Here is a 23,046-nt window from a genome sequence, read left to right as displayed (position 1 = left end):
GTCGCTTGCGCCTAAAGGACCCGACAAGCTGGTAGCGCTCAATTTGCATGAAATTCGTGCAATGCAACGTCAGGAGACAGTTTTCCCAAGAGAATGCAAGGCAGTGTTTGCTCCGGGTCGAACAAGGTCGTGGGAAGAGAGGCTCGTAAACGCGTCTCGGACCGGTGACAAACGCGACCGGCATAGAAATTGAGCGACGACGACCAATGGGGGCCACACAATATGCGGCTTGGGCGCTAAGATTGCAGAGAAGTGCAGGCTGAATCTGCAGTCGCTTGCCCGTCAAGCTGATGACCACCGGCCAAGTCCTCCCCGGTCGAGGAAATGACGGCCAAACGCACCGAAAGACGGGGGCAGACTCGGCCTTTGCGGGTCTGTCATTTTGCGGCCGGGTGGCCTTGGTGTGATTGTGGTATTTCTCATGCGGCATCTCGATTGTCGTGACATTTGGTCGCTTGACCAACCGGGCGGCCTTGGTGCATGGGTAAGGACGGTCCACGAACGACGTGCTTGCTTCACTGCAATGAGCAGAGCCAGAGCCAGAGCCAGAGCCGGTACCCCATGAGGCTGAGGCGGCGTGGAAGGAGGGGAGTCGCGGGAGTCTTGACGTTGTGGCACAGACGAGACTCTTGCTTAGGAGGCTTAGGCTCAGTCCTCGACTCAGCCCTCTGTTTCGGCATCTATCCATAGAAACAGATCTGCAGGAACCATCGAGGACCACGAGGCAGGGCCGGGACGAAAAGGCGGCACGGAATCCCTCAGTTGCTCGTCCAACACATCGTTTGCCAGAGCTTGACCCCTCAGGGATGCGTCATAGGAAGTACCCGCATCTAGGGCGAAGGGCTGGATCGAAGAAACCGGTGACCTGGCGAGAGCACCAAGACGGGAGAGGGCAGGTTCTGCAGCAGCGCCCGCATGGTGTGTGAGAGACGGAGACGGGAGTGACGGAGACGGCGTGTGAACTTGACAAGAAACGCCGGTGTGTGGTGTGTGGGCGTGGGATTCGCGGTTAAAAAACCGACAAACTGGATTTTTGTGTGTTGGTGTTGGTGGTGATGGTGATGGTGTTCGTCTGTTGGATGAACTTGTTGTTGGTGGTGGTCGAAAAGCCGTCCTTGATAGAGCTCTAGTGCCAATGAAAGGTCGAGCCTCGCTTAAGCTTCCGCTCCAGTCCAATCACATCAAAACCAGACGCGCGCGTAAGATACATTGGTACCGCAGTACTTGTGACGAACACCGAAATCAAGTCCTCAATTGGTAAGGCGTAAAACAGGGGAGGGGGAGGGGTGTCCAGACTGGACTGAGCACTGGCACGCACTTGTCAAGAGGGGTGGCTCGATGCCTCCATTTCACTGCCCATTTGATCCCTGCTTCGACCCGACAGTTCGGTTTGCCCATGTCCCTGCAAATTATTCGCACTTTTTGATTTGTTCGCTTCCATCTTGCATCATGGGTGGTGTGGTCGAGTGACGAGTAGCGTTCTTTGCAAAACGCCTGGGGGTTTTCTCTGGCCCCCCTCACTTTCTCTCTTTCTTCCATTCCTCATTCGCCCTACTTTGCTTCTGCACCTCCATAGCTGAGCTACGTGGACATCATCATCGGGTACAGTACATGGACATTGTTCTTTGCTCGCTGAATTAGAGCCAGGTCGAGGGTCTCAGAGTCGCATGCGTCTCAGGCAAAAAGTCACACCATGATTCCCTGCTTTTCCCTTTTTCGATGAGGTTCTCTCCGGGGCCGAAGTGTTGCATATGTACTATGTATCTAGCTATGGAGTGAAGAGCTGGCGTGTGGAGAAGGGCGTGCTATCAACCGTTTCTTCAGTATCAGCCCCCCTCCCCGTCGTCCTCATTTCGGCTTCTCAATTCATCAACTTGTCCGTCCAAACGGATAGAAGACCAGAGCTACATGTGCCGTCCGCATTGCAGTCAAAACATGGGCGGAATGATGACCAGTGGCAGGAGTTTGCGTACCCTCTCGTCGCGCAACGTGGATCTCAGATCGCGGCGGCGGGCAGCGGCATCCTTTGGATATGGGCCCGTGAGATCGGACGGACGGTTCCCGCCTCTATCCGCATCCGCCAAATACCCGTTTGTTCGCCTACGTTGTGTGCTCCGTTTCTTGGAGAGTCGGCCGCCGTGCCTAGACATGCGGTACCCTGACCCGGGCCGGGAGGCATGGGCATGGACCGTATCGTGGCTCTGATTGACTGGCGTCATCTAGGGGCCTCGATCGACGGCGAGTTGAGTGAAAACCTGGTTGCCGAGACCAGCAGGTGGGCATGAACATGGAGACTCGATGTCATGGGGGACGTGAAAGGCGAGAGAGACAATGCGGATGCCCCGTCGGTTGTTCAGCTGGGCTACCACTACGACTACCACTGCGCAAGCACAAGCTGCACCGGCAGGGAAAAGTCATGGGCTCTTTGCTTTTTTCGTTCCGGTAATGACCTGACGTGAGGATCTTCCTTAGATTGTCGGGTTGGGCACCATGCTGTAAGGTAGGGTAAGGTTGCTCATGCTCAGGGTTGTCTAGAACGAAGACAAAATCGGAGCCGGACGGTCTTCCTAGACGACGAATACCTATTACCTAGTTCCCGGGTAAAGGAAGGTAGGATAGCAAGTCCAAGGTGCAAGGTGCAAGGCCAAGGGACTCCAGACCGGCCAGGTAAGGTAGGTTTCCCACCTCAGTCCCACTGTCTAGAATTGTGGGAAGCGGTCGTCTTTTCAGACCATGTTCAGACTCGAAATGCCTTGCCCATGTCGTCAGGTATCCCGGCCGAGTCCACTGACAAAAGATTCGACTCGAGAAAGTCGACTCGTCCTGTCCTCGGCTTGCCTGGAGTCCCGCTGCCGCATCACCCGCTTGGACCAGCCTCCGCTGTTTTCTGGGTTGAGAGATTTGCGCCTGGTCCTGGGCAGTGGCCACTGCGTTCCGACTGGTCTTGGCATTTCATCTCAGCAGCCTCAGGGTTCTTTTGTGTATGAGGAGAGGTTCTGTCGAGATATTCAACGTTGCGATCTGAATGCGCGCAATCGAGGGTCATCGGTCACCCATTCTGCAAGTTGTCGGAGATGGAAAGCTACTGTAACCTCCCGTCCCGGCAATGCCCTAATCGAGGCATCGCTTCATAGTTCTCAACGAGTGCGGATACTGCGCATTCATCCCGAACTTCCAAGTTGCATAGTGAAAAGTGAGAGCGTCTCTGTGGCGCCCGTTAGAAGTACCCATCCAATGACGAGGCCGCATACAAGACAGGATAAGCATGCACGGCAGTAAGGCGCGTGCCGTTCGGCAAAGAGAAAGGTAAAAGTCAGAAGGTGGTGTCGTGTCGTCTATGGTCGACAACTTACGAATACATTGACATTGAGACCGGAGAAGAATGGTATTCCCACCTCACCAAGCGCAAGGTACGGATAGCTACTCATGCCATCCATGCATCCTCAGCCCTCATGCAAGCAGCCCAGTGATGAATGTGTGTCAACTTGTCCAGGTACGAATACTGCGTATACTTCAGTATCCGTACCTACCTCAGTCGCTGGTGGATCCGGCTGCGAAAGCTGCCTCGCTACCTTACATAGCACCTTGTCTTCTCCTCCTTCGCCTACCGCGTGCCTGCCGTCAAAAGTCTCGTCCCTGCAGCCAAGAGGTGGTAAGAGACATAGGAGATACTTTGAATGAAGTGCAAATAATCTAATGACTTTGGGTATCTTTTGTGTATTCCTAAGTGCCAAGAGCCAGGCATTACCCGCATTCGGGAATTTATGGGGCCAAGGGCCGGTCTTTTTTGTGTAGATCCACACCGTGCTTTCAAACCCCCGGTGCGTTCCCCGAAGCCGTTGCGGGCTGCCAATCACCAATCACACGGGAAAGTGGGTCTGTGGTCATTGCACTCGGCCGTTTCCCTCTTGCTCTGGCCCTCTGGCCCTCTGGCCCTCTGCCACTGCCATCTGGCCCCGACCCCGACCACCTCCTCCACGTTCTTGTCGTTTTTTGTTTTTTTTTTCATCCACCCCCAAATTGAGTCTGAACTGAATCTGAGCCCGACCCGAAATCTTCGAGAGCCGTCCCTCCCACCACTTGCTGAGGTGTGTGTGCCTCTTTTTCTCTCTCTTTTTCATCCATATGTCTCCCTTCCTCTGTGTCCCTTCGTTAAGCGACCGAGACCCTGTCAACGGTCTCTAGTGGCTGTTTCTTCCCTTGCCATCACCTTATTCCCACTTCATTTCCACAACCACTTCATCTCCAGCAGGAACTTCCTTATTATTATCCACCAACACCGATATCCGTATCTTCATACCAGAAAGAACGCATTCATTCATATCGGCACAGTGTGGGATACTCCCCAGCCGTGTTGTCTTCTACACGCCTCTTCCGCAGTCTTTGCAATCACGTTCCTTAGACTCTCTCCCATGTTTCACTTCGCTCGACTTTCCTATCACGTCCCAAACGACCGACTCGAACTTGAGGGTCCAGCCGCTCCGTCTCCGAACCCAATTCTAATTCCTCTTTCCTCACTTTGAAGTCGTTCTCCACTAGGTATCCCGTGCCAGCGGCTTCTCGGGATGACCCCGTCATGGCGATCCATGCTAATCTGGGTTATCGTGGGTCTACGGCCGTAAGTGCGTCCGTCAGTAGGCAGTACGTGCGCGACGTTTAGGCCGTACGGAGGAGCATCAGTGAATAGCCCCCAATGTCACAATATGCCCTCTCCGCCTCTACGCACCATCGCCAGCCACTCTACGAATATCTCTTGCATCTTGCATCTGCTGTGCTGTGCTGTCCATCAGTGCATCGCCGGCAGCCCAGACGCAGAATTGCTTTTCGAGGCACATTGCCGCAGATTTCCAGTCCTTTGCATCGGGTCTGACTCTATTTACACTACGAAATCTGCGGAGTGAACCCAGATATGCGGCATACGGAGACCGCGCTCGTTTGCAATTAGTACGAGGCGCGTCAACCTCAACCCCATCTTTTCATCTGCACCACTTCTTCTTTACTGCATATCGTCTTGTTCCTCGTACCTGTATTCGAATCGGCGTCGTTCTCAGCGTGTTATTCCGTGTTTCACCGCGATCCAATGGCAACATTTCCGGCCTCGCCCACCTGGTTCCCGGGTTTCTCCCCCGGCGAGAGAAAGCCTAGTCCTGACGCTGGTATTTGGGCATTTTCCATAAAGAAACGGCCGCTCATCTTGTTTACCCTGTCCAGACTAATTACGGCAAAGGAAGATCACAGCATCAAATTCGCAGAAATTGGTCCATTCTCTCCGAACCTTCACCACCCCCAGTGCCCAGTGCCCAGTGCCGAACCCCTGTCGTGTCCTGCCCTACAAGAAAACTCCATATACCGTGCACCCGTCCGATCCAGGGCCTTGCAGTCTTGGTGTTGAGGTGTAGAGGTGTGTGTGAGCGTGTGCCGCACTCGCACCGCGAATATGCCCACTCTCTGCGCCCTCTGGAGGTTTGGGGCGTGCCACCCCCATCAAGATTGAGCATATCCATCCCCAATGGCGGGTTAATCTATACTAGGCCCCATCAGCCTCCGGATTCACGCCATTCACGTCGAGCCCATGAGGGAACTGGCCTGGATGCCCTGAGTAGCTTGTTTGCGAGCATTAGCCGAAGAGAGGCACGGCTGCTACCCCATTATGGGCAGAGAGCAGATGTCCATATTCATAGGCCATGTATGCCTGGAAGCGCGAAACGAGGCAAAGCATAGCCGAGCCGCGATAGAGACGGCAGACACAGAGAAAGCCTCGATGCTGGCTTAGATCCGGTTACCAGAACCAGACCAGACCAGACCAGACCACCAGAACAGACGGTCAGCCGTGCGGCGGTCTGCTCTTGTCTCGCTGCAATGCACCCGAACTCCCGCGCTTTGCCACCCCCAAAGGGACTGGATAACTATCTGGCTTGCCCTTCCCAATCATTGAGAGCGTCATTGGTATGCCAGTATCCGAGATGGTCGCTGCGACCGGGTCTAAGTCTGCTGTGCTGAGCCATGTTCATCAGTCGTTTCTTTCCCCACCGGTCCCACACCTGTCAACCGTTTAGGCGTTTTGAGACACAGCAGCCGGAGGACGAGTAAACCGGACGAGTTGAGTCGAGTCGAGTCGAGGTGTCGAATGCTGCGTAGTACTGGAGTAAGGCAGGTATCTGGTAGAAGTTCTGCTACTCTCCGCCGTAGATGCTCCCCTGGACAGACGGGAGTCCACCTACCTAACTGGTGTACTCGTGTTCTGAGCCTATGGACTGGCTGGTATGGGCCGCACGCCGCATCTGCACCTGCACCTGCATTTTGCGTCTTTCTTTGCTCCTGGGCTGGGATCTCAGTCAATGGTAGCCTCTAAGAAGCTCTCTGGCGAATACCCTTGCTCTCCTTCTTCCTCCACCTACCTACCTACGTACCTCGTCAATCCCCCCTCGTTCATGGAGATGTAGACACGCCCCTGCCCTATCTCTCTTTCTGGCCCATCACCCACCCCCAAAAAGCTCCTCTCCGTCAAGTTCGAGTTTGAGTCGTCCTTGTCCGCAGCTCACACACACTCAGGCGTCCAAATCGACCCGCATCTACCGCTACCTATCCGCACACAGCAGCCCCGGGCGGCTATCGCCTGCGACTGAACAAGCCCAGTCTGAGTCCCCGCATGCAACTCCTGGCCCGTGTGTTGTGTGTTGTATCTGTATACACCATCTGCTTGTATCTCGTGTATCCGTACCTCCAGCATCGTCTCCCCGGTCACCTTCTCAACCACCCCCGGCCATGGTGCCCGCCGCCTACCTTACACTCTGCTCCGTCCCAAAAGGTGGGTTTCCCACTTGCTCCATACCCCTGCCATGGGCAGTCAAGCAGTCCCTTCCAGCGGGCTCCCCTGTCCTCTGCCTAGGTGTGCAGAATCCGACTCTTCTGATCGACCACCATCGCTGTCTACTTCCCTCGTCATTAATAGGCCGTGGCCGTCTTCCCGTCCTCGCGAGGCTCTCCTCATCTATTCCACCTCATACTCCCCCCGGTACAAGAAGGCTGACTCGAGTTGCTTTCCCATCCTTCTTATTCCCCCTCCTTCCCACCTCAGAGTCATCACAGACGACACATCAACCTACAACACCAAACACAGAATTATATACATGCGCCACCAACATCTAAACAATCGCCAAGAGACGCCTCTTCGGATTTCGTGAATTCACATTCTGTCCGCCATCCCCCTTCCCGCCGCGTCGAACATCGTCACTAGACATCCAAACCACCATGTCAGACCAGCATTACATCGACCACGCGGACCGATACGGGGAGCGCTGCTCTCCATCTATCCAGCCCGCCACAACGGCATACCCTGAACCCCCATACTCTGTAAGTTGCCGAACATGACTCCTGCCCAGCCACGTATGGGACTATCAAAGTCGTGTCACGAGATCTAACACGCCTCAAAGGTGACTACATTCAGCCAACCCCAGCAAGCCGAACCTCATCTTTTGACCCCAGTGTCTGGCGTCAGTTCCCCTTCTATTCAGGACACCGCAAAGATGATGCAACATCATCCTTCCACGACAGCGCCCATGTACCAGTCGAGCCCCGCCAACTGGTCCAACACTTTCGACATGAGCGCACCTCACAGCCAGGCCCCATCTCCACTACCGGCCATGCAAACAGCAGAAAGTCATTTTGAGCAAAACTACATTCCTATCAAGGACGAAATGCCCGAGGCCCCTGCCCCGTACTTCGGCTCTTATGGTGTTTCTGAACAGCACGAATCCGACCAAGGCTCTCTGTCTCCCCAAATGCACAACACTTTCTACCCGATGACCACGGGTGCCTCCATTTTCGAGCCGAGCCCGATGATGACCGGACCGGACTTGGCCATGGCTCATCAGCATCCCTTTGCCCCTCCCCACAATTTTCCTTTGGCCGCGCAAGCACCCGTGTATCCGTCAAACAACTTTTCGGACAGCAGGGACAAGATGCGTAGGAGGCCGAGCTTCGGGCTCCCCTACCCTAGCCAGATCAACCGTACAGCCAGCAACCCCCGCGACCGTCAACCGCGTGTGAGGAGACCGGCTCGCATGAGGAACCGTCCCGACGAACCTCCCAAGCCCGCAACCCAGTCAACCCCTCTGCCTCCGACAACGGACGAGCAACCAGGCGAACTTATCATCAAGCCCAACTGCCCTCCGTTCGAACGGTTCCTGTTCGAGCGGCGACATGAGCTGGAAACACGAAAGGGAGAGGGCATGTGGAAAGTAATCCAAGGCGAATTCAACGAAGCATTCAACACAACGTCAAACATCGAGCGCCTACAGATGATGGTCCAAAGGGGAAGATCGCAATATCTCGGCTGGCCGACATCAGAGGTAAGCCAAGCATACCCATCACAATCATGAGAAACAATGACTGACCCGCACACAGGACGAAAGACTGAAAGAAGCCTTGCTTTGGGGCGAGGGGCAGTTCTTCAAGATGGTGTACATGAAGTTCAGAGAACTAGGTGGTGGCAAGGCCGCACACTGGGGCCAAGGCGACATCGAGGCTCGCGCGGTAGAGTTGGGATGGGCGAGCAGTCAATACGAGCCCTCGCCAATGGACCCGACCAAGAACGTCCGTAGACGCAGGAAGGTCAACGCCCGCCGTCATTCCGCCGCGGGTAACCCGACACCGGAAGCGATACAGATGACGGCAGATGAGCGGTCTGATCTGATCAATGATATCATCGAAACCAGGAATCTGAAGCCCGAGTTTGAAGAGGAGGAGGACGCGCGCCTCGAGATGCAGCAAATGCGTCTTCAACAAGCGCAAGCAAAGGCCACACGTGGCGCCAAGCAACAGCAAACCCAGGAGGAGCTACTCGCGAGCGGTGGACGCGTAACAAGGAGCGTGAAGCCGTCAGCGACAAAGGCCGCCGGCAAGGCCCGTGTTCAGAAGCCGCGAGCTGCTTAAGCATTTCACGACAGCTACGGTAGATGCCACTGAGCAGATCACGATGATTTCTTCTTTTCGACACATTACATTACATATCAACAACTTCATGGGCGTCGGAGCTTTTGTTTTTTTTTTGGGCTACCAAAGGGACTCGGGATGAACGCATAGACTGTTTCCAATGTCTTCTTTTTTTCGCACAAAAAGAGATACCACCACTCATTTCTCTCTGTTGGGGTATTCGGTATACCCGGTTTTTGGGGGCGGGCGGCACAAGGGGTCGGTCGGTTGGTTGCTCTGCTGTTGGGTTATGCATATCATCATATTTACGCATCTTACATTATACTTCTTGTACATACTTCTACTTTTCGACCTTGAACGAATTCATCACCGCAAGGATCAACTCCAAATTCGCTCACACAAAACGAACCCCCTGATCGCCCGTCTCCCTCTATCGTGATATGAGTACCCCATCTTGACATCTGAATCACCACGTACTGTCCTGTCTGTCTCGTCTTGCCTGGGAGAGCGACAAGGACTGGGAAATGAAGACATCGCATGTGGGTTTCCTCGAAGCTCGATGCTGCCCAAGACCGTCACGTTGGCGGAGAGATGGGCTCATTCGGACCAGGCACAGCAGGCACAGCAGGCAGAGGTAGGCAGAGGTAGGCAGAATATCCCAGGTTATCGGGACCACAAGGCATGGCGAACATGGAACATGGGGCAGCTGGCCCTCCTCCTCCTCCTCGCGGCCCTTTCAAAGGTTCAAACCACATCGCGGTCGCCGGCGTCAATGTCACGGTAACGTAACAGCGTTCAAGTCTCATGATGGGACCGGGGATGAAGCAAGGCAGTTCTTAGTTTCGTTGCTCGTTCATTCATTCATTCATTCAATTCACCTTACCGCCACCATACGGCGTATCCGTGTACGTCTCATTGGAAGGTTGCCAAGGAAAAAAGCCGTTTTTGCTGCTGCTTGTTGCTGCCCTTCTCAATCTCCTCCCCCTACTCTTACCCTTCACCCTTCACCACGCGGGAGTATCATGGCAATAATAAAGGTACGGATGGATGCCACCAAGACCAAAGTCCCCTTTTACCACGCCGCAACGCCGCCGCCGGTTGTTGCCCATGCCGCGCACCCTCGCCTCTTCAACGGGCGCGCCTCCCCGTCCGTGCCACCGATGCCGAGGACCCAGAGACCAGGAAAACAAAAGGGACTTTCTTTCGGCTGTGGCTTTTTTTTGGCGCCCATACACACACGCACACGCTTGTTGCGAACATCTTTTTTGCTCCATCACCCAGTCTCTCTCTCTCTCTCCCACCGGACCCCGGCCGATGGAGAGGAGGAGAAGAGGGGAGACTCAAGCACCTCATACGACAAAGAACCGTGTCCGCGGCCCTTCTGGCCCGGATGCGACGTGCTGCTTTTCCGCACACTTTAGCAACCCGGGGACCCCAGCTAGTGATCGAGGGTTTTATTCATCCTTTTCGTAGCCAGGCCCATTCATTGCGGTTCACAGTCGAACCCGCCCGGTCTAGGACCGAAACGGGCTGGGCTGGAAAGCTGGGAGCCGGGGCTCTCTCTGCCTCTCTGTTTTTGGGGGCAGAAGAAAATAGCGGATCCCCGGTGCGGTGCGGTGCGGTGCTGGCGAGGCAGGGGGAGGGATCATGGCAAGGCAAGGAAGGGAAAGGGAAAGGCAGAAAACGCGCCAGCGCCAGAGGGAGAGATGAGGTAGGTGGAGGGACGTCAATCACTCAACGATAGAGGATAAAATTGACGAGTAATTGACCAAACCTGGCTCTCTGGGGGAGTAGGATAGGCAAAGAGAGAGGGATCAGGGTCACATCTCCAGCGGGCGACGACCGGCGAACAGTACGACCCTCGTTCGCCCTCTCTCTCCTCACCTTGACCCTGTGTCTAGCTGGGCCCCAGGGCTGGCGCGCGCCGCTCCCTGCTCATGCGCGGTGCTTTTCGCTGTCCCATCCGTCTCGACTCTCGACCCTCTCTGCCCTGTCAGGTTCGTTCGTCCTGTGATGGCCCTTTTTTCTTCTCCTCTGGTGGTGGTGCCTTTTTTCTTTCTCCCCGGGGGCGTCCCCGTGTCCGCCCGCGCGCGCAACGACACTGGAGTGACCCAACCCCGGTTCCCTGGCGATACCCTCCTCGGTGGAGAAATTGATCAATGGACTTTTAAACGACGGTGGACCCCCCTTCCAGCCGGCGGCCCCGCTGTGCGGCTTCCGCGCACTGTGATTGTCCTTCCCGCCAAGACGACTTCTCGGCTTCCCGGGGTTGCCTCACTCACGTGAAGTGGGAAGTCTGTGAGGAATACCGGGTCTTTTGACTGATGAGATGATGAAATCCAGATAGCCTGGATAGCAAAGTAGCATAGAGATGTGAAACAGAAGATAAACACCGACGGAGAGTCCGCTTCGTCTTACACATACCTTATGCACACGAATATATGAGGACTCGAGCGGGCTCATCAAAGGCGTCGTATACATCTCTAAGAGTTTGTGTGTTTGTCGACTTCTTTTGTCCATCACTTCTCAGCGCTGCGGATACGTCCCGTACCGGCCAACGTAAGACGGTTAAGTGAGTGGTGATGGCTCTCCCGCTGAAGACAAAGTCCGAGATAGCGAGGACTGGAGCGAGAGAGAGAGATGCGCAACGGGGTTGCCCAATCTCCAGGTTCGTGGGCGCCTCCTTCCCCTCTTCCCTGGACCGGAAGCATCATCCAGAGATTCCAGACGAGAGAATTTGCGGTCCAGTCTCCAGTCTTAAACACCTTTCGCGTACGTTCTGGTCGAATTGAAACCGCGAATGCGCCAAGAAGCGCATTATATCACAATCTCAATCGTCTTCATGTCCCATCCGTGGCCTCATCTGATCGCAAGAGGGTCGAGTCCCTGTTGAGAGTTGCCAGGGAGCGGCCGACGGATCGGGGAGAAGCTCCTCTTTCCCCCCCTCCACTCTTCTGGCTCTTGACCGGTCGTGATGGGGATGTGATTGCAGGCCTCTGATTGATTCTCGTCTCCCAGGTCCCGGGAATAGAGGACCTCAGCGTGAAGCCAAACGACCGGGGTTGCTTGAACGGTGACGGAGTGATGAACACCCCCTGCTGGCAAATCAAACCTCGGGGCTCGGTGTGAATCGCGGGCGCTGGTGCGTGCGTATCCCGACCTGACCCTTGAACAAGGGAGGGGAGGCAGGAAGAGCAAGGGCCAGATATTCCGCACTGTCCCATTCATACTTGCGCCAGTTGTGGAGTTTCGTTCCGCTCTGCAGAGACACTTCATCAATTGTCCCAGAAACTCGGTAAATTGCTGTGGGCGAAAATCAAAAAGCAGTGCCTCATTTTCGCGACCTTGCAAACCCAAGCTTGAGTGGCTCTGTGAGGAATTGAGGAGCCGCTGCTGCCTTCTCCCCATGTCCCCCTACGGGTCTTCGCGGACCCAGGCGCACCGCGAGCTGTTCCCTTCCCCGTTCAAACTTCACATGCTGCTCCCTCGTGATTGAATCTACTCGGATGGTGTCCGCCGTTCTGTTCTTCTCAACGCTGTGTTTTACGAACGGGTTGCCGAGAGATGGAGAGCGGAAATGGGGACCGACTGATTCCCCGCTTGTATGGCCATGGGGTAGTGTAGCCGATGGGCGTTGGTCAAATGGGGTGTCCATCGGGCTGAGCTGCCATCCGCGAAGCGATGTAGCCCTTTGTTGCAGTGTGTCGTGTCTAGGCCAGTAGACCTTGTCGAGTGCACACGTCAACATCGTTCAGTCCAATGACTTTCCTGTCGATCTTTCTGCTTCTTCGTCCGTTGCGTCACGCCATCCGCTCTCGTCCCCGGATAATGGTGGCCAAGTCACTGAAGGACACCAGCAATTTGGGACTTCTGGAACCAGGATCAGAATGGGCGATCGTAGGCTGTCTTGCCCATTCGAGAATCGAGATTGCGCACTTGATTGAAGTTGATTCGCTCTGCGGCGTTCTCAACCGCTCCCACTCCCGACGGCGAGTTCGTGAAGCGCGAAGCGCGTGTGCCAGCCTGAAAGGAGATCATGCCATCTGCCACATCTGCCATGGATCCGGAATGAGCTCCTAGATCATCCCTAGACGAGCAGAGAGCTGGCCAAGAAGTGGCCGGTAATTCTCATTTGCAGCGGCTAAGCCACTACTTATGCGGTTTCCAGCCAGTGATGAGGCATACCGACTTCTCGGGACCGCCTTCTGTCGAATCAAGACTGCTGAACTGAACCGCCTGCCGGGTATGACCTTTCCCTTGCAGAGGGCTTGCAGAATCCCATACAGGAGCCAGTTGAATCAACGCGCGCCGTTGTATCAGGGAGGTTGAGCTCCTCCGTCATGCTTTTCCACCAGTAGGCGTGTTGCCTTGACCTTCTATTGGTGGAGTAGCATGTCCACGACAAAGGAAATGCGCTGTTGTCTGTAGCATTGAACGCAGGCGCCAGCTCATTATTGTTTTCTTGCAGAATTCGATCCAGAGTATCGGGTTTAAAGTCAGTGAAGGTACGTATTGTAAAGCTTTGCTGTTTACGGCAACCCGTACAAATCGCTGTTCTCCTGCCTGATTTGGAATCCGGCGAAACAGCCCTGGTTCTGAAATGGCTTGTCTTCATACGTCTGATACGGCTCTTCTGAGGGGACAAGGCTCTGCGCCCGTTATGAGAATTTGATCCACGTTCAGGACGACGACGACCGCCGCAGTGATAGAAATCGTTTGTCATGCAAGCCTGATTTCGTCAAGTTGATCTTCTGAAGAAGTTGAGGCGTCTCGCAAACCACAGCAAAGCCAAAGGCCGAAAATAAAGTCTTGGGGCTGATGGCTGAGAGTCTGTAGGTCACAGCAAACACGCTGCCCAGTTTGCTGCTTGAAACTCCGGACACGGGGTGGCAGTGCGGACCCTGGACTGCGGGCGTTGCAGTAAGGTGATGACGGTTGTTGCCAAGAGCCCTGTTGCGAGTTTGCTGCTCAAGCGGCCTCGCTTGATGGCCTATCAAAACGTCGCCAAGTTTTCCATCTGTTCTCCTGTCAAGCCCTGATTTGACGTACAGGCGAGAGATCCACTGGTTGTGTCCATCTGAGCTAGTTCCTGAGAGTCTGGACTGAAGTAGTTAATCAACGGTTCATGTGCTGAAACGTCGCTGCAGACTTTACCAGTGGTCATTTTCCGATAATGGAGCCCATGATTTGCATGCCCAAAGTTGAAGTCATGGTCTCTGGAATAACCTGGCAGTGTGGGTAGGCAGTGCGCGGCCCGTTCTTGCGGCCGGCTTTGGTTCAGTCACAGACCCCCGGGGTCTGCGCACCGTGACTCAACCGTACCAGGCAGACGTCACAGGCAGACGGCAAGATTGACCTGATGCGGATGCAGCCGAGAAGAAGTTGACGTAGACATCAAAGTCTTTTGGTAAATTCGCATTCGCCTCGGATAGTCGAGGTACTTTAGCTCGAGGTCGTGGAGACGTGCATTGTTGCGAAGCGACGTTTGGCCGTAGAGCACCCAAGGGGTGAAGCCAGTGTACTTGGAGGGAATGTCCCTGGGGCGCCTATACAGAGTAACGATTGAACCGGATTGAGGGACCTCGTGATGCGTGGATGATGTCTGCGCTTATGCAGCGCGGCTGTTGTGGTCGTCGTAAGCGCTTCGAAACACGTTATTGCAGCTGTGAAGTTGAATTTGAAGGATTTGGCGCTGTGGAGTGTCAGGAAGCTTCTCTTAGCGCCCGAACGCACTGGCCGCACCTTGTTCTTGCCTTTTCATTGATAAGATTGGCCAATAAGCCAGATAAGCAGTCAAGGAAGCCTCCTTCCCAAAACATGCAAGAATCGCATCCTCATTATTTAGACTTTGCAGAATGGTGTCGTTCCTTCCGACATGTCCGAGTATCGCAGACATAGTTGCCGTTGACGATGACAATGACATAGACGACCAAGATGGGGAAGGTGGCATCCCTCCCCATGACTTGCAGACCCTGTGGCCTCACTCTTCTCTGCTACGTCTCACGTCAACGTAGCATATCTCGCCCGCGACGAATTATTCGTGATACATTCTTAATCTTGAGTCAACCTAAAGGTATGGTGTTTTTGACTTTGGCCGATGTTATTGAGGCAGGCTGGTGCTTTGGTGTCTGTATTGACGTGAGTCTGAGCTGAGATTATGCATTCTGGATCCTATGAGTCAAGGTAACGGGAGCGGGATTCTTGCCTTCGGTAGTTTTTCTAGAAAACAACATCTCGGACTCGCTCTGACTCAAGCACGTTCGTCTCATGTGGAAAGATCGCAGATTGTCACAATTTCGATGGGCAGCGAAAGATTCCATGTGCTGAGTCAGGTGGGTTCTAGGTTTCCGTCCATCGCAGTCGGGTGAGTCCATTCTTCAAGAACTAGCCACACTCTAGCCACGGCTGCATCATCGCTCCACCAATCGGAGACACAAAAGCTGTCTTACTGTGGCTGTCAAAGGACAGACGTTCGCATTCCGGCCGCATCAACCCATCCCACCTCGAAATTCAAGGAGGCACGAGACCTATGCGAAGGGACGTCTTTCCTTTCAACCCAACGCTTCTTTCTATTCTGCAGTCTATCTTATCTTGTGACACTCGATGCTTTTCTCTTGATTCTGCAATCGCGTCATTTATTTGATCCCAAGTCTCCCATGAAGAATCACGTCACGACCCGCTCATAAGTCGAGGCATCTGCCGCTGGCAGCCCGCTGATTGATGGGAATCCTGTCCAGCACCTCGATTCGGAGAGATAGCAGCATCATGCTATCGCGAATTTTCGTTCTGCTATACTTATGCCTATCATGGTCTACCGCCGTGTCTGCCATTAGTGCTTCCAAGCTTGCCGAGCTGCGGAACGCTACAACTCAGGTCTTCCACCATGGCTGGGATAACTACATGCGCATCGCCTTTCCGGAGGATGAGGTTCGTCGACTCCCCAAACCACACCAGTTTGAATAAGCGGGGCTAACTATTTGATGCAGTTGCGACCAGTTTCTTGTACCCCGTTGACCCGAGACCCCGCGAATCCGGCAAACTACGACCTGAACGACGTTCTTGGGAACTACTCCCTGACCCTTATCGACAGCCTTTCGACCCTAGCCATCCTCGCGGGCACACCATCCGATCAGGACACTGCGATATGGGCTTTGCAAGAGTTTCAGCAGAGTGTGACGACTTTCGTCGAATACTACGGGGATGGCAGGGCCGGGCCGTCTGGAGAAGGAGTGCGGGCGCGGGGCTTCGATCTTGACAGCAAGGTCCAAGTGTTCGAGACCGTCATCCGCGGGGTTGGTGGATTGTTGAGCGCGCACTTGTTTGCCGTCGGTGAGCTGCCCATACCAGGTTACAACCCGGGACACATCGACCGCGAAGACGAGGACGCAGACCCGTTAGAGCTGCCGCCGATATCATGGCCCAATGGATTCAAATACGATGGACAGCTTTTGCGATTGGCGTTGGACCTGGCAGAACGGCTTCTTCCTGCCTTTTACACCAAAACTGGACTGCCCTACCCAAGAGTTAACCTGCGACATGGCATACCGTTTTACGTCAACTCTCCTCTGCACAAGGTTTCGCGTGACGATCCCGACTCACCTCGAGCATCGAACGAAAAAACCGACACATGTAGCGCTGGTGCAGGAAGTCTGGTCTTGGAATTCACAGTCCTTAGCCGCCTGACAGACGACCCGAGATTCGAGCAGCTTGCCAAGAGGGCTTTCTGGGCTGTTTGGAAGGGCAAGAGCGAGATTGGTCTCGTTGGCAACGCAATCGACCCTGAAAAGGGCGAATGGGTCAGTTTCGACTCCGGAATCGGCGCTGGTGTTGACAGCTTCTTTGAATACGCCCTGAAAAGCCATATCCTGCTGTCGGGCCATGAGCTGCCCAATATCACAACGCGAAAGCCCCCCACAGATCGGCAATGGCTCGATCCTAACACCCTTCATGATACACCTCTAACTCCGGAGGAGAACTCTGCGGGAGCGTTCCTGGAAGCATGGCACCACGCACATGCAGCGATCAAACGCCACTTGTATAACGATGCGCACCACCCGTACTATATGACCGGGCACAGAACCCGTGGATACGCTTTCACGAGCTGGATCGACAGTCTGGCGGCGTTTTACCCTGGACTTCTTGCTATGGCAGGCGAAGTGGAAGAAGCTGAGGAAGCCAACTTGTTGTACACTGCCTTATGGACGCGCTACGGTGCTTTGCCAGAAAGATGGTCGGTTCGCGAGAGACAGGTTGACTCTGGAATCGGTTGGTGGCCAGGCCGACCAGAATTCATTGAGTCGAACTATTACCTCTACCGTGCAACCAATGATCCCTGGTATATTCACGTTGGAGAGATGGTTCTCAACGACATCAGGAGGTTGTGCTACACGAAATGTGGCTGGTCCGGTCTTCAAAACGTCGATACTGGAGAGAAGGCCGATCGCATGCAGAGCTTCTTCCTTGGCGAGACCACCAAATATCTCTACCTCCTCTTCGACCCAGATCATCCTCTGAACAAGCTCGACGCAGCTTACGTGTTCACCACCGAGGCTCATCCGCTCATTATACCTCGACGGAGGACAAAACCCAAGAAGAAACAGGAGCCTCAGCGACAGGTCAAAAACATCGACGTCTACTACGATGATAGCTTCACAAATACTTGCCCGGTTGCAAAACCGGTGCCAATGACCGGCTCAGTTCTTGCTGCCCGACCAGATGTCTTCCATGCCGCGAGTTTTGTCAACTTGCATACCATTTCTAACCCACACAGTGGGATTGAGATGGTCCCCGCAGGCAAAGGAGGTGACAGCTCCATCTCCCGGTACAAGGCAAATCATGCCTTCTTCCCTTGGACGCTTCCTCGGTCACTGATACCCGATAATGGAACTTGCGCAGCGTTGCCTTTCAAGCCAACGCTGATCATCGAGTTTCCGTCCAGCATTCAGCAGAGCGGTGTTGGCAGTGCCTTCAACAATCTCTTTGCCAACACAGCAGCCTTCAAGACACCGGTAGGTGTCAGAATAGCTGCTCTGAATGGACTGAAGATACACTTCGTCCGGGAGGACTCCTACGATGCTGCCTATGATCACACTTGGCGTGTGACACAAGTCAACCACATGCCGCTTGGACGGGACGAACCCGTTCATATCGACGCAGATCTTTTGAATGGCATATCCGACCCATTGTTCAACCGAGTGCGGTACAATGGCTTCGTCGAGCTCATCGTGGTACACGGAGAGCCGAAAGTCAATAATGCTAGCGAGCCTGTGCCCGCGGAAGGATTGGAGATTAGCATTGACAATATCGAGGACCAAGTACAACTGGCCGAGGAGACCAAATCCGAACTACAAGGGGATCAATCGTCGACTAAAAGCATGAATACAGCTTACAGGTCGATGCTGAAGTCGATGATTCGCGCCGTCACGTCGGTCTTTGATCCCACAAACACTCCGGCACCGCGTCCGGTGGGAAGCCAGACGAAGTTCTTCGTCGAGAGCTTCATGGGATCTCTATCCGTCGGCAAAGGTGCAGTTCCTTTGCCCGACACGCCGGATTCCTCCATTCCTACAGATGATGAGGCGCCAAATCTGCCATGGCAAACTGTGTATCTCGCCGGGTACGCTTGCGACAGCCGACTCCCTGACGAGGCGCCCCGTCAGCATCAAGTCATTGTCATGCGTCGCGGGGGCTGCTCGTTCAGCGAAAAGCTGGCCAACATTCCCTCCTTCACTCCTTCGTCGCGCGCCTTACAGCTCGTCATCATCGTTGACGAAGAGGAGCTTGACAACAATTACGTCTACAGCGCCCCGGATTTGTGGGAGTACGAGCTCATCAAGCCTCATCTAGACGTTGAGCAGACAACGCCATCGGGGCTGCGGCGACCGCACCCCATTGCCATGATCATGATTCGCGGGGGTGGGCCTGAGGCGTATGAGAAGTTTGGCAATGCCCTCGGGGTCGGAGTGCGGAGGAAGTACTTCATTGAGACGCAGGGGCGGAGGGTCGACAACATTATTGTCCTGTGAGACGGATGGTTTGCGGGATGGACAGAGCATTTCATTATGGGGAGGTTTTCGGGATTTTCCAAGAGCATAGCGTGAAGGATGTACATACGGGTCTGGAACCAGGTTGCATGATAGATACCACTTGTCGAGGAGTTTGCGAGTTTCGCAGCCGTTGAATATAGAGTTGCATTGTTTCTCACCTCGAAATCCGTTTAGTTGGCATCGACATGCGTGTGAACAACTGTAACTCGCCTCCCTGAATGCTTGGTCATTTGTGGGTCAAATTAACCCCTCGTTAGTGGCTCGAACGCCCCGAAATGGTCTGGAAAGAGCAAACTTAGTTCCCTTCACTTGTGGCGAGAGCTAGCTTGCTTTTACTTCATCTCGCCTTGAAGCACTCCGATTCAGCACATCGTTGTAGAAGCCAGCCACACATCTACGCCTCTGGATTCCTGAACTGGACAAGTTTCCTGCCTTTATTTAAGTCTCATAACACGTCGAACTCCTGATTAACTACTTCTGAATATTAGAACCAAATCTCTCAAATACCAAGAGAGCTCGCAACTCATCCGGGATAGAGGATCGCACCTTCCCTCAGGGGAACAGTAAGAGGCTCAAAATCCAACAAAGCCATGGACTCCCCATTCTTCGAGGACGGGGAGCCCAAAAGCAAACCCGCGAGCTTCCAAGGCCGCCTGCAACTCCAAGATTTCATGTTCAAACCGGATCCCGCGCCCTCGGCCACATCACCGTCTCCCCTCCGGCGCAGCCCCCGGAAGCAGACTCCACTCGGCCCCGTCGCCTCACCGACGACCCGAGTAACCAAGACACGCGCCGCCAGATCGACGACGACACCCTCAAAGCCCTCAACCTCCGCATCACCTTCCGCCTCCCCTTCCTCCTCCGCCTCCGCGTCAAAGGAGAAGAAGAAGAAAACCCCCTCAAAACCAAAACGCAAGCGCCAGGCCACGGGCTACGCACCGCCCTCGACCTACGCCCACCTCCCGCCCCTGGTCGACATCCTCGCCCCGGACCTCCTGATCCTCTTCGTCGGCCTCAACCCGGGCCTCGAGACGGCGCGCACGGGACACGTCTACGCGCACCCGTCCAACCTCTTCTGGAAGCTGCTCTTCTCCTCGGGCGTCACCCCGCGGCTGTGCCTGCCCGCCGAGGACCGCGAGCTGCCGGCGCTGTACGGGCTCGGCAACACCAACATCGTCGCGCGGCCCAGCCGCAACGGCGCGGAGCTCAGCAGGGCCGAGATGGACGAGGGCGTGGGCGCGCTCGAGGACAAGGTCAGGGGGTGCCGGCCCGAGACGGTCTGCGTCGTGGGGAAGAGCATCTGGGAGAGCGTGTGGAGGGTGAGGCACGGGAGGGGGATTCGGAAGGAGGAGTTTCGGTACGGGTGGCAGGACGAGGGGGAGAATATGGGGGTTGTCGAGGGACCAGAGGCGTGGGGCGGTGCGAGGGTGTTTGTTGCTACGAGCACGAGCGGTCTCGCTGCTACGCTCAAGCCAGCTGAGAAGGAGAGGATTTGGCGGGAATTGGGTGAGTGGTGTGAGAGACGGAGGGCTGAGAGAGCCGCGGCCTGAGTGTCATGCATTTTTTTGCCAAATAAATTGGCATAGAATTCTCATCACATGGCGTCATTTAGTCGAGAGATTAACGTATTGAATGTATTATGGCCTCGTCCTAGTGCCCATGTTGCCGTATGCCTGTCTAATTTTGCGAAGGACACCGATGTGTCTTCCGGGTATCAATAACGCCAAAGTACAGAAAGCCCCCTATTCGTAACTAACATTTTACTCGTGAGAACAACTCATGCTACAAGGACTGTAGCCAGAACCACCGCTGCAACAGGCCAGAAGCCAAGAGATTCGGCCACAACACGGAACGCCGCAGACGAGCCGACGTCGTCACTGCCACCAGAGGCAGTCGTGCCGTTAGGCAAGGTGCCATTGATGAGAATGGTGCTGTTGCCGTTGTAGTCGGCGACGTTGACGACGGACTTGTTGAGAGCGGCGTAGCTGCCGTTACCGAGGAGGGCGTTCATATACTCGGTGCTGTTGTTCTCATCGCATGCGCAGGGCTGGTGGTCAGCGCAGCCGCACATGACCGGCTTCGTCTGGTTCTCACGCGCCGACTCGTTGTAGTATCGGTATGGGTGAGAGTACGGATACATATGCGCGCCCGCAAGCCAAAGACCGGGCCAGAACGCAAGACCGGCACCGACCAGCAGGAACGGGGCAACGGTGCCGGCACCCCTGGAAGCTCCGGCCGCATAGGGAACCCTCGCACCGCCGCCGTATGCTCCGCCGTAGGCCGGCGCAGGGCCGCTGCCCGTCTTGGTAGATCCGCCGGAAGAATCGCGGTTGCCGCCTCGGGCAGAGCCGCCGGTACCGCTACCGCTGCCGCCGCTTCTACCACCGCTGCTAGAACCACCTGTACGAGAACCTGGTGAGCCAGAGCCGGAATTTGAGGAGCCGCCTGAGCGAGAGCCACCTGAGGAAGAACCACCAGATGAACCACCGCCAGAGCGACCTCCGCCGGACCCACCTGAAGAGCCTCCTCCTCTACCGCCGCCGCCTCCGCCGCCACCCTTGCGCTTCCACAGCTTCTCGTCCTCGTGAGCGTTGTCGCGCTCTTCTACTGGTGCGAGGAAGGAGACATCGGAGCTGTGGAGGCCGGGTTCGAGGGCTGCGGCCCAGACTGGCGCGAGAAGCGTCAGCGCGACTACTGTGAGATCTACTCTCATTTCGTTTGCGACTGGACGTGTACGAATATCGGTTTGCTCGGTAGGGTGGGATATGCGCCGATCGTCAAATACGACGTGTGCAAATCAGTATGCAATGGGAATGCCTTCAAAAGTCTTGTGCGACTTTGATTACAGTGGCTGAAGTTGAGTGGGAAGGTCGTAGGTGATGTGAAAGTGTAAAAAGTCGGCCTTCGGTGTAATAGAAAAGGTGGGAGCGGATTGATTTTTGTCTCTTCCCGGGTTTCAAGCTGATGTCGGGTGTCTCAGGCGCCAAGGTGCGCAGTGCAGGCGGGTAAGCAGGGATGCTCGGAGTCACCAGGAAACCCGTCAGATGCGATGTGGTGCTAGTTCAGTGGTTGCCACCAAAAAACTATGACGAGGGTGACCCGGAGGCTTCGGTTGAAATGCTCAAAGGGTTGTTTACCCTTCCGTCACTGCAAAGACTGGTGAATCCGTTCGTGGCGCTATTCTTTGGGATCAGCGGCCCGGACAATTTAGGCCGTACCGAGGGATGAAGGCGAATGCGCGATGAAGTCAATGAGGTGAAGGATTCGTTGGTGTGGTGGTACAGGTGCTTTTGAGGTGTGCCCGGTGTGGATCGACAATGATGCAAACACTTCCAAGTTATGCGGTAAGTGCTTTACTTTAGGTAATAGAGGGTAAGTAAGTCTAGGACCAAAGGAAAGGGAACTCAGGATATTGTAAGAAAGGAAGAGTGATGTGATCTTATAATCTTGGCCGGCTTCGAGAAGATCTCCTTGCATGACGGAATAGTCAGCCCTGGGCTGAGCAGCTGGGGACATCCTTCTCAATTGCCCGAGTTCGTCTTCATAATGGTTACGATCCTGCAGGTGTGCTCCGCCAGGGTAGGCAGCACCGGTTTGAGGCGTCGTTTTTCGCCGAAACCGTACGGAGTACCTTAGGCTCTTATCGTCTGCAAGCAACGCTGTCCATAGAGGTGGAAGGAAGCACCGCCACCGAAATATTGTTGATCAGGTCGCCCGTTTGACTGTTCACCGCTAAGGGCTGGCTTATGACGATGTTCAATCGGTTCTTTTAGCAGTCCACTCACTGAAAGATCAAAATGCCAAGACCCTTGCTGACAAGTAATTTAGGGGTTGCGGATCGCGTTTGGTTTTTAGTTAGTTCGCTGTCCCGTCAAACGCTCACTGTTTGCCTCCCAGGCTGTTTTCTCTTTGAGCAATGTTTCCTCTCTTGAGAAATCCAGTGAAACAATTCGAAAGCCAGTTGGAACTGTAAAGTCCCATCAATTGAAGACAACATCAAACACAGTGGAGGTCAGAATATTCGGCGCAGTCGTTTCTGCCTAATGCACCCCAAGGTACTCTCGCT

At 54.8% G+C, this 23,046-nt stretch overlaps 4 protein-coding genes across 4 annotated transcripts; 3 read left to right on the top strand and 1 right to left on the bottom strand.

The window, feature by feature from the left end:
- Positions 1-7,251: 7,251 nt before the first annotated feature.
- CkaCkLH20_06737 (uncharacterized protein) lies at positions 7,252-8,934 on the top strand (the record flags this gene model as incomplete). The annotated part of the gene is made up of 3 exons (XM_038889454.1): positions 7,252-7,353; positions 7,434-8,351; positions 8,407-8,934. The coding sequence occupies 3 exons, from the start codon at positions 7,252-7,254 to the stop codon at positions 8,932-8,934; spliced, it is 1,548 nt and encodes a 515-aa protein (XP_038745266.1).
- A 6,765-nt stretch (positions 8,935-15,699) lies between these two features.
- Positions 15,700-18,959, top strand: CkaCkLH20_06736 (glycosyl hydrolase family 47; the record flags this gene model as incomplete). The annotated part of the gene is made up of 2 exons (XM_038889453.1): positions 15,700-15,861; positions 15,921-18,959. The coding sequence occupies 2 exons, from the start codon at positions 15,700-15,702 to the stop codon at positions 18,957-18,959; spliced, it is 3,201 nt and encodes a 1,066-aa protein (XP_038745265.1).
- A 611-nt stretch (positions 18,960-19,570) lies between these two features.
- On the top strand, positions 19,571-20,530 carry CkaCkLH20_06735 (mismatch-specific thymine-DNA glycosylate; the record flags this gene model as incomplete). The annotated part of the gene is made up of 1 exon (XM_038889452.1): positions 19,571-20,530. The coding sequence occupies one exon, from the start codon at positions 19,571-19,573 to the stop codon at positions 20,528-20,530; it is 960 nt and encodes a 319-aa protein (XP_038745264.1).
- Positions 20,531-20,757: 227 nt separating this feature from the next.
- Positions 20,758-21,693, bottom strand: CkaCkLH20_06734 (uncharacterized protein; the record flags this gene model as incomplete). Its single annotated transcript, XM_038889451.1, has 1 exon — positions 20,758-21,693. The coding sequence occupies one exon, from the start codon at positions 21,691-21,693 to the stop codon at positions 20,758-20,760; it is 936 nt and encodes a 311-aa protein (XP_038745263.1).
- Between the last annotated feature and the right edge of the window lie 1,353 nt (positions 21,694-23,046).

The sequence above is a fragment of the Colletotrichum karsti genome (assembly GCF_011947395.1).
Source record: "Colletotrichum karsti strain CkLH20 chromosome Unknown Scaffold20, whole genome shotgun sequence".
Taxonomy (NCBI): Eukaryota; Fungi; Ascomycota; class Sordariomycetes; order Glomerellales; family Glomerellaceae; genus Colletotrichum; species Colletotrichum karsti.
Note: the sequence above shows the minus strand (reverse complement) of the source record. Positions and strands in the feature narration are given on the sequence as shown.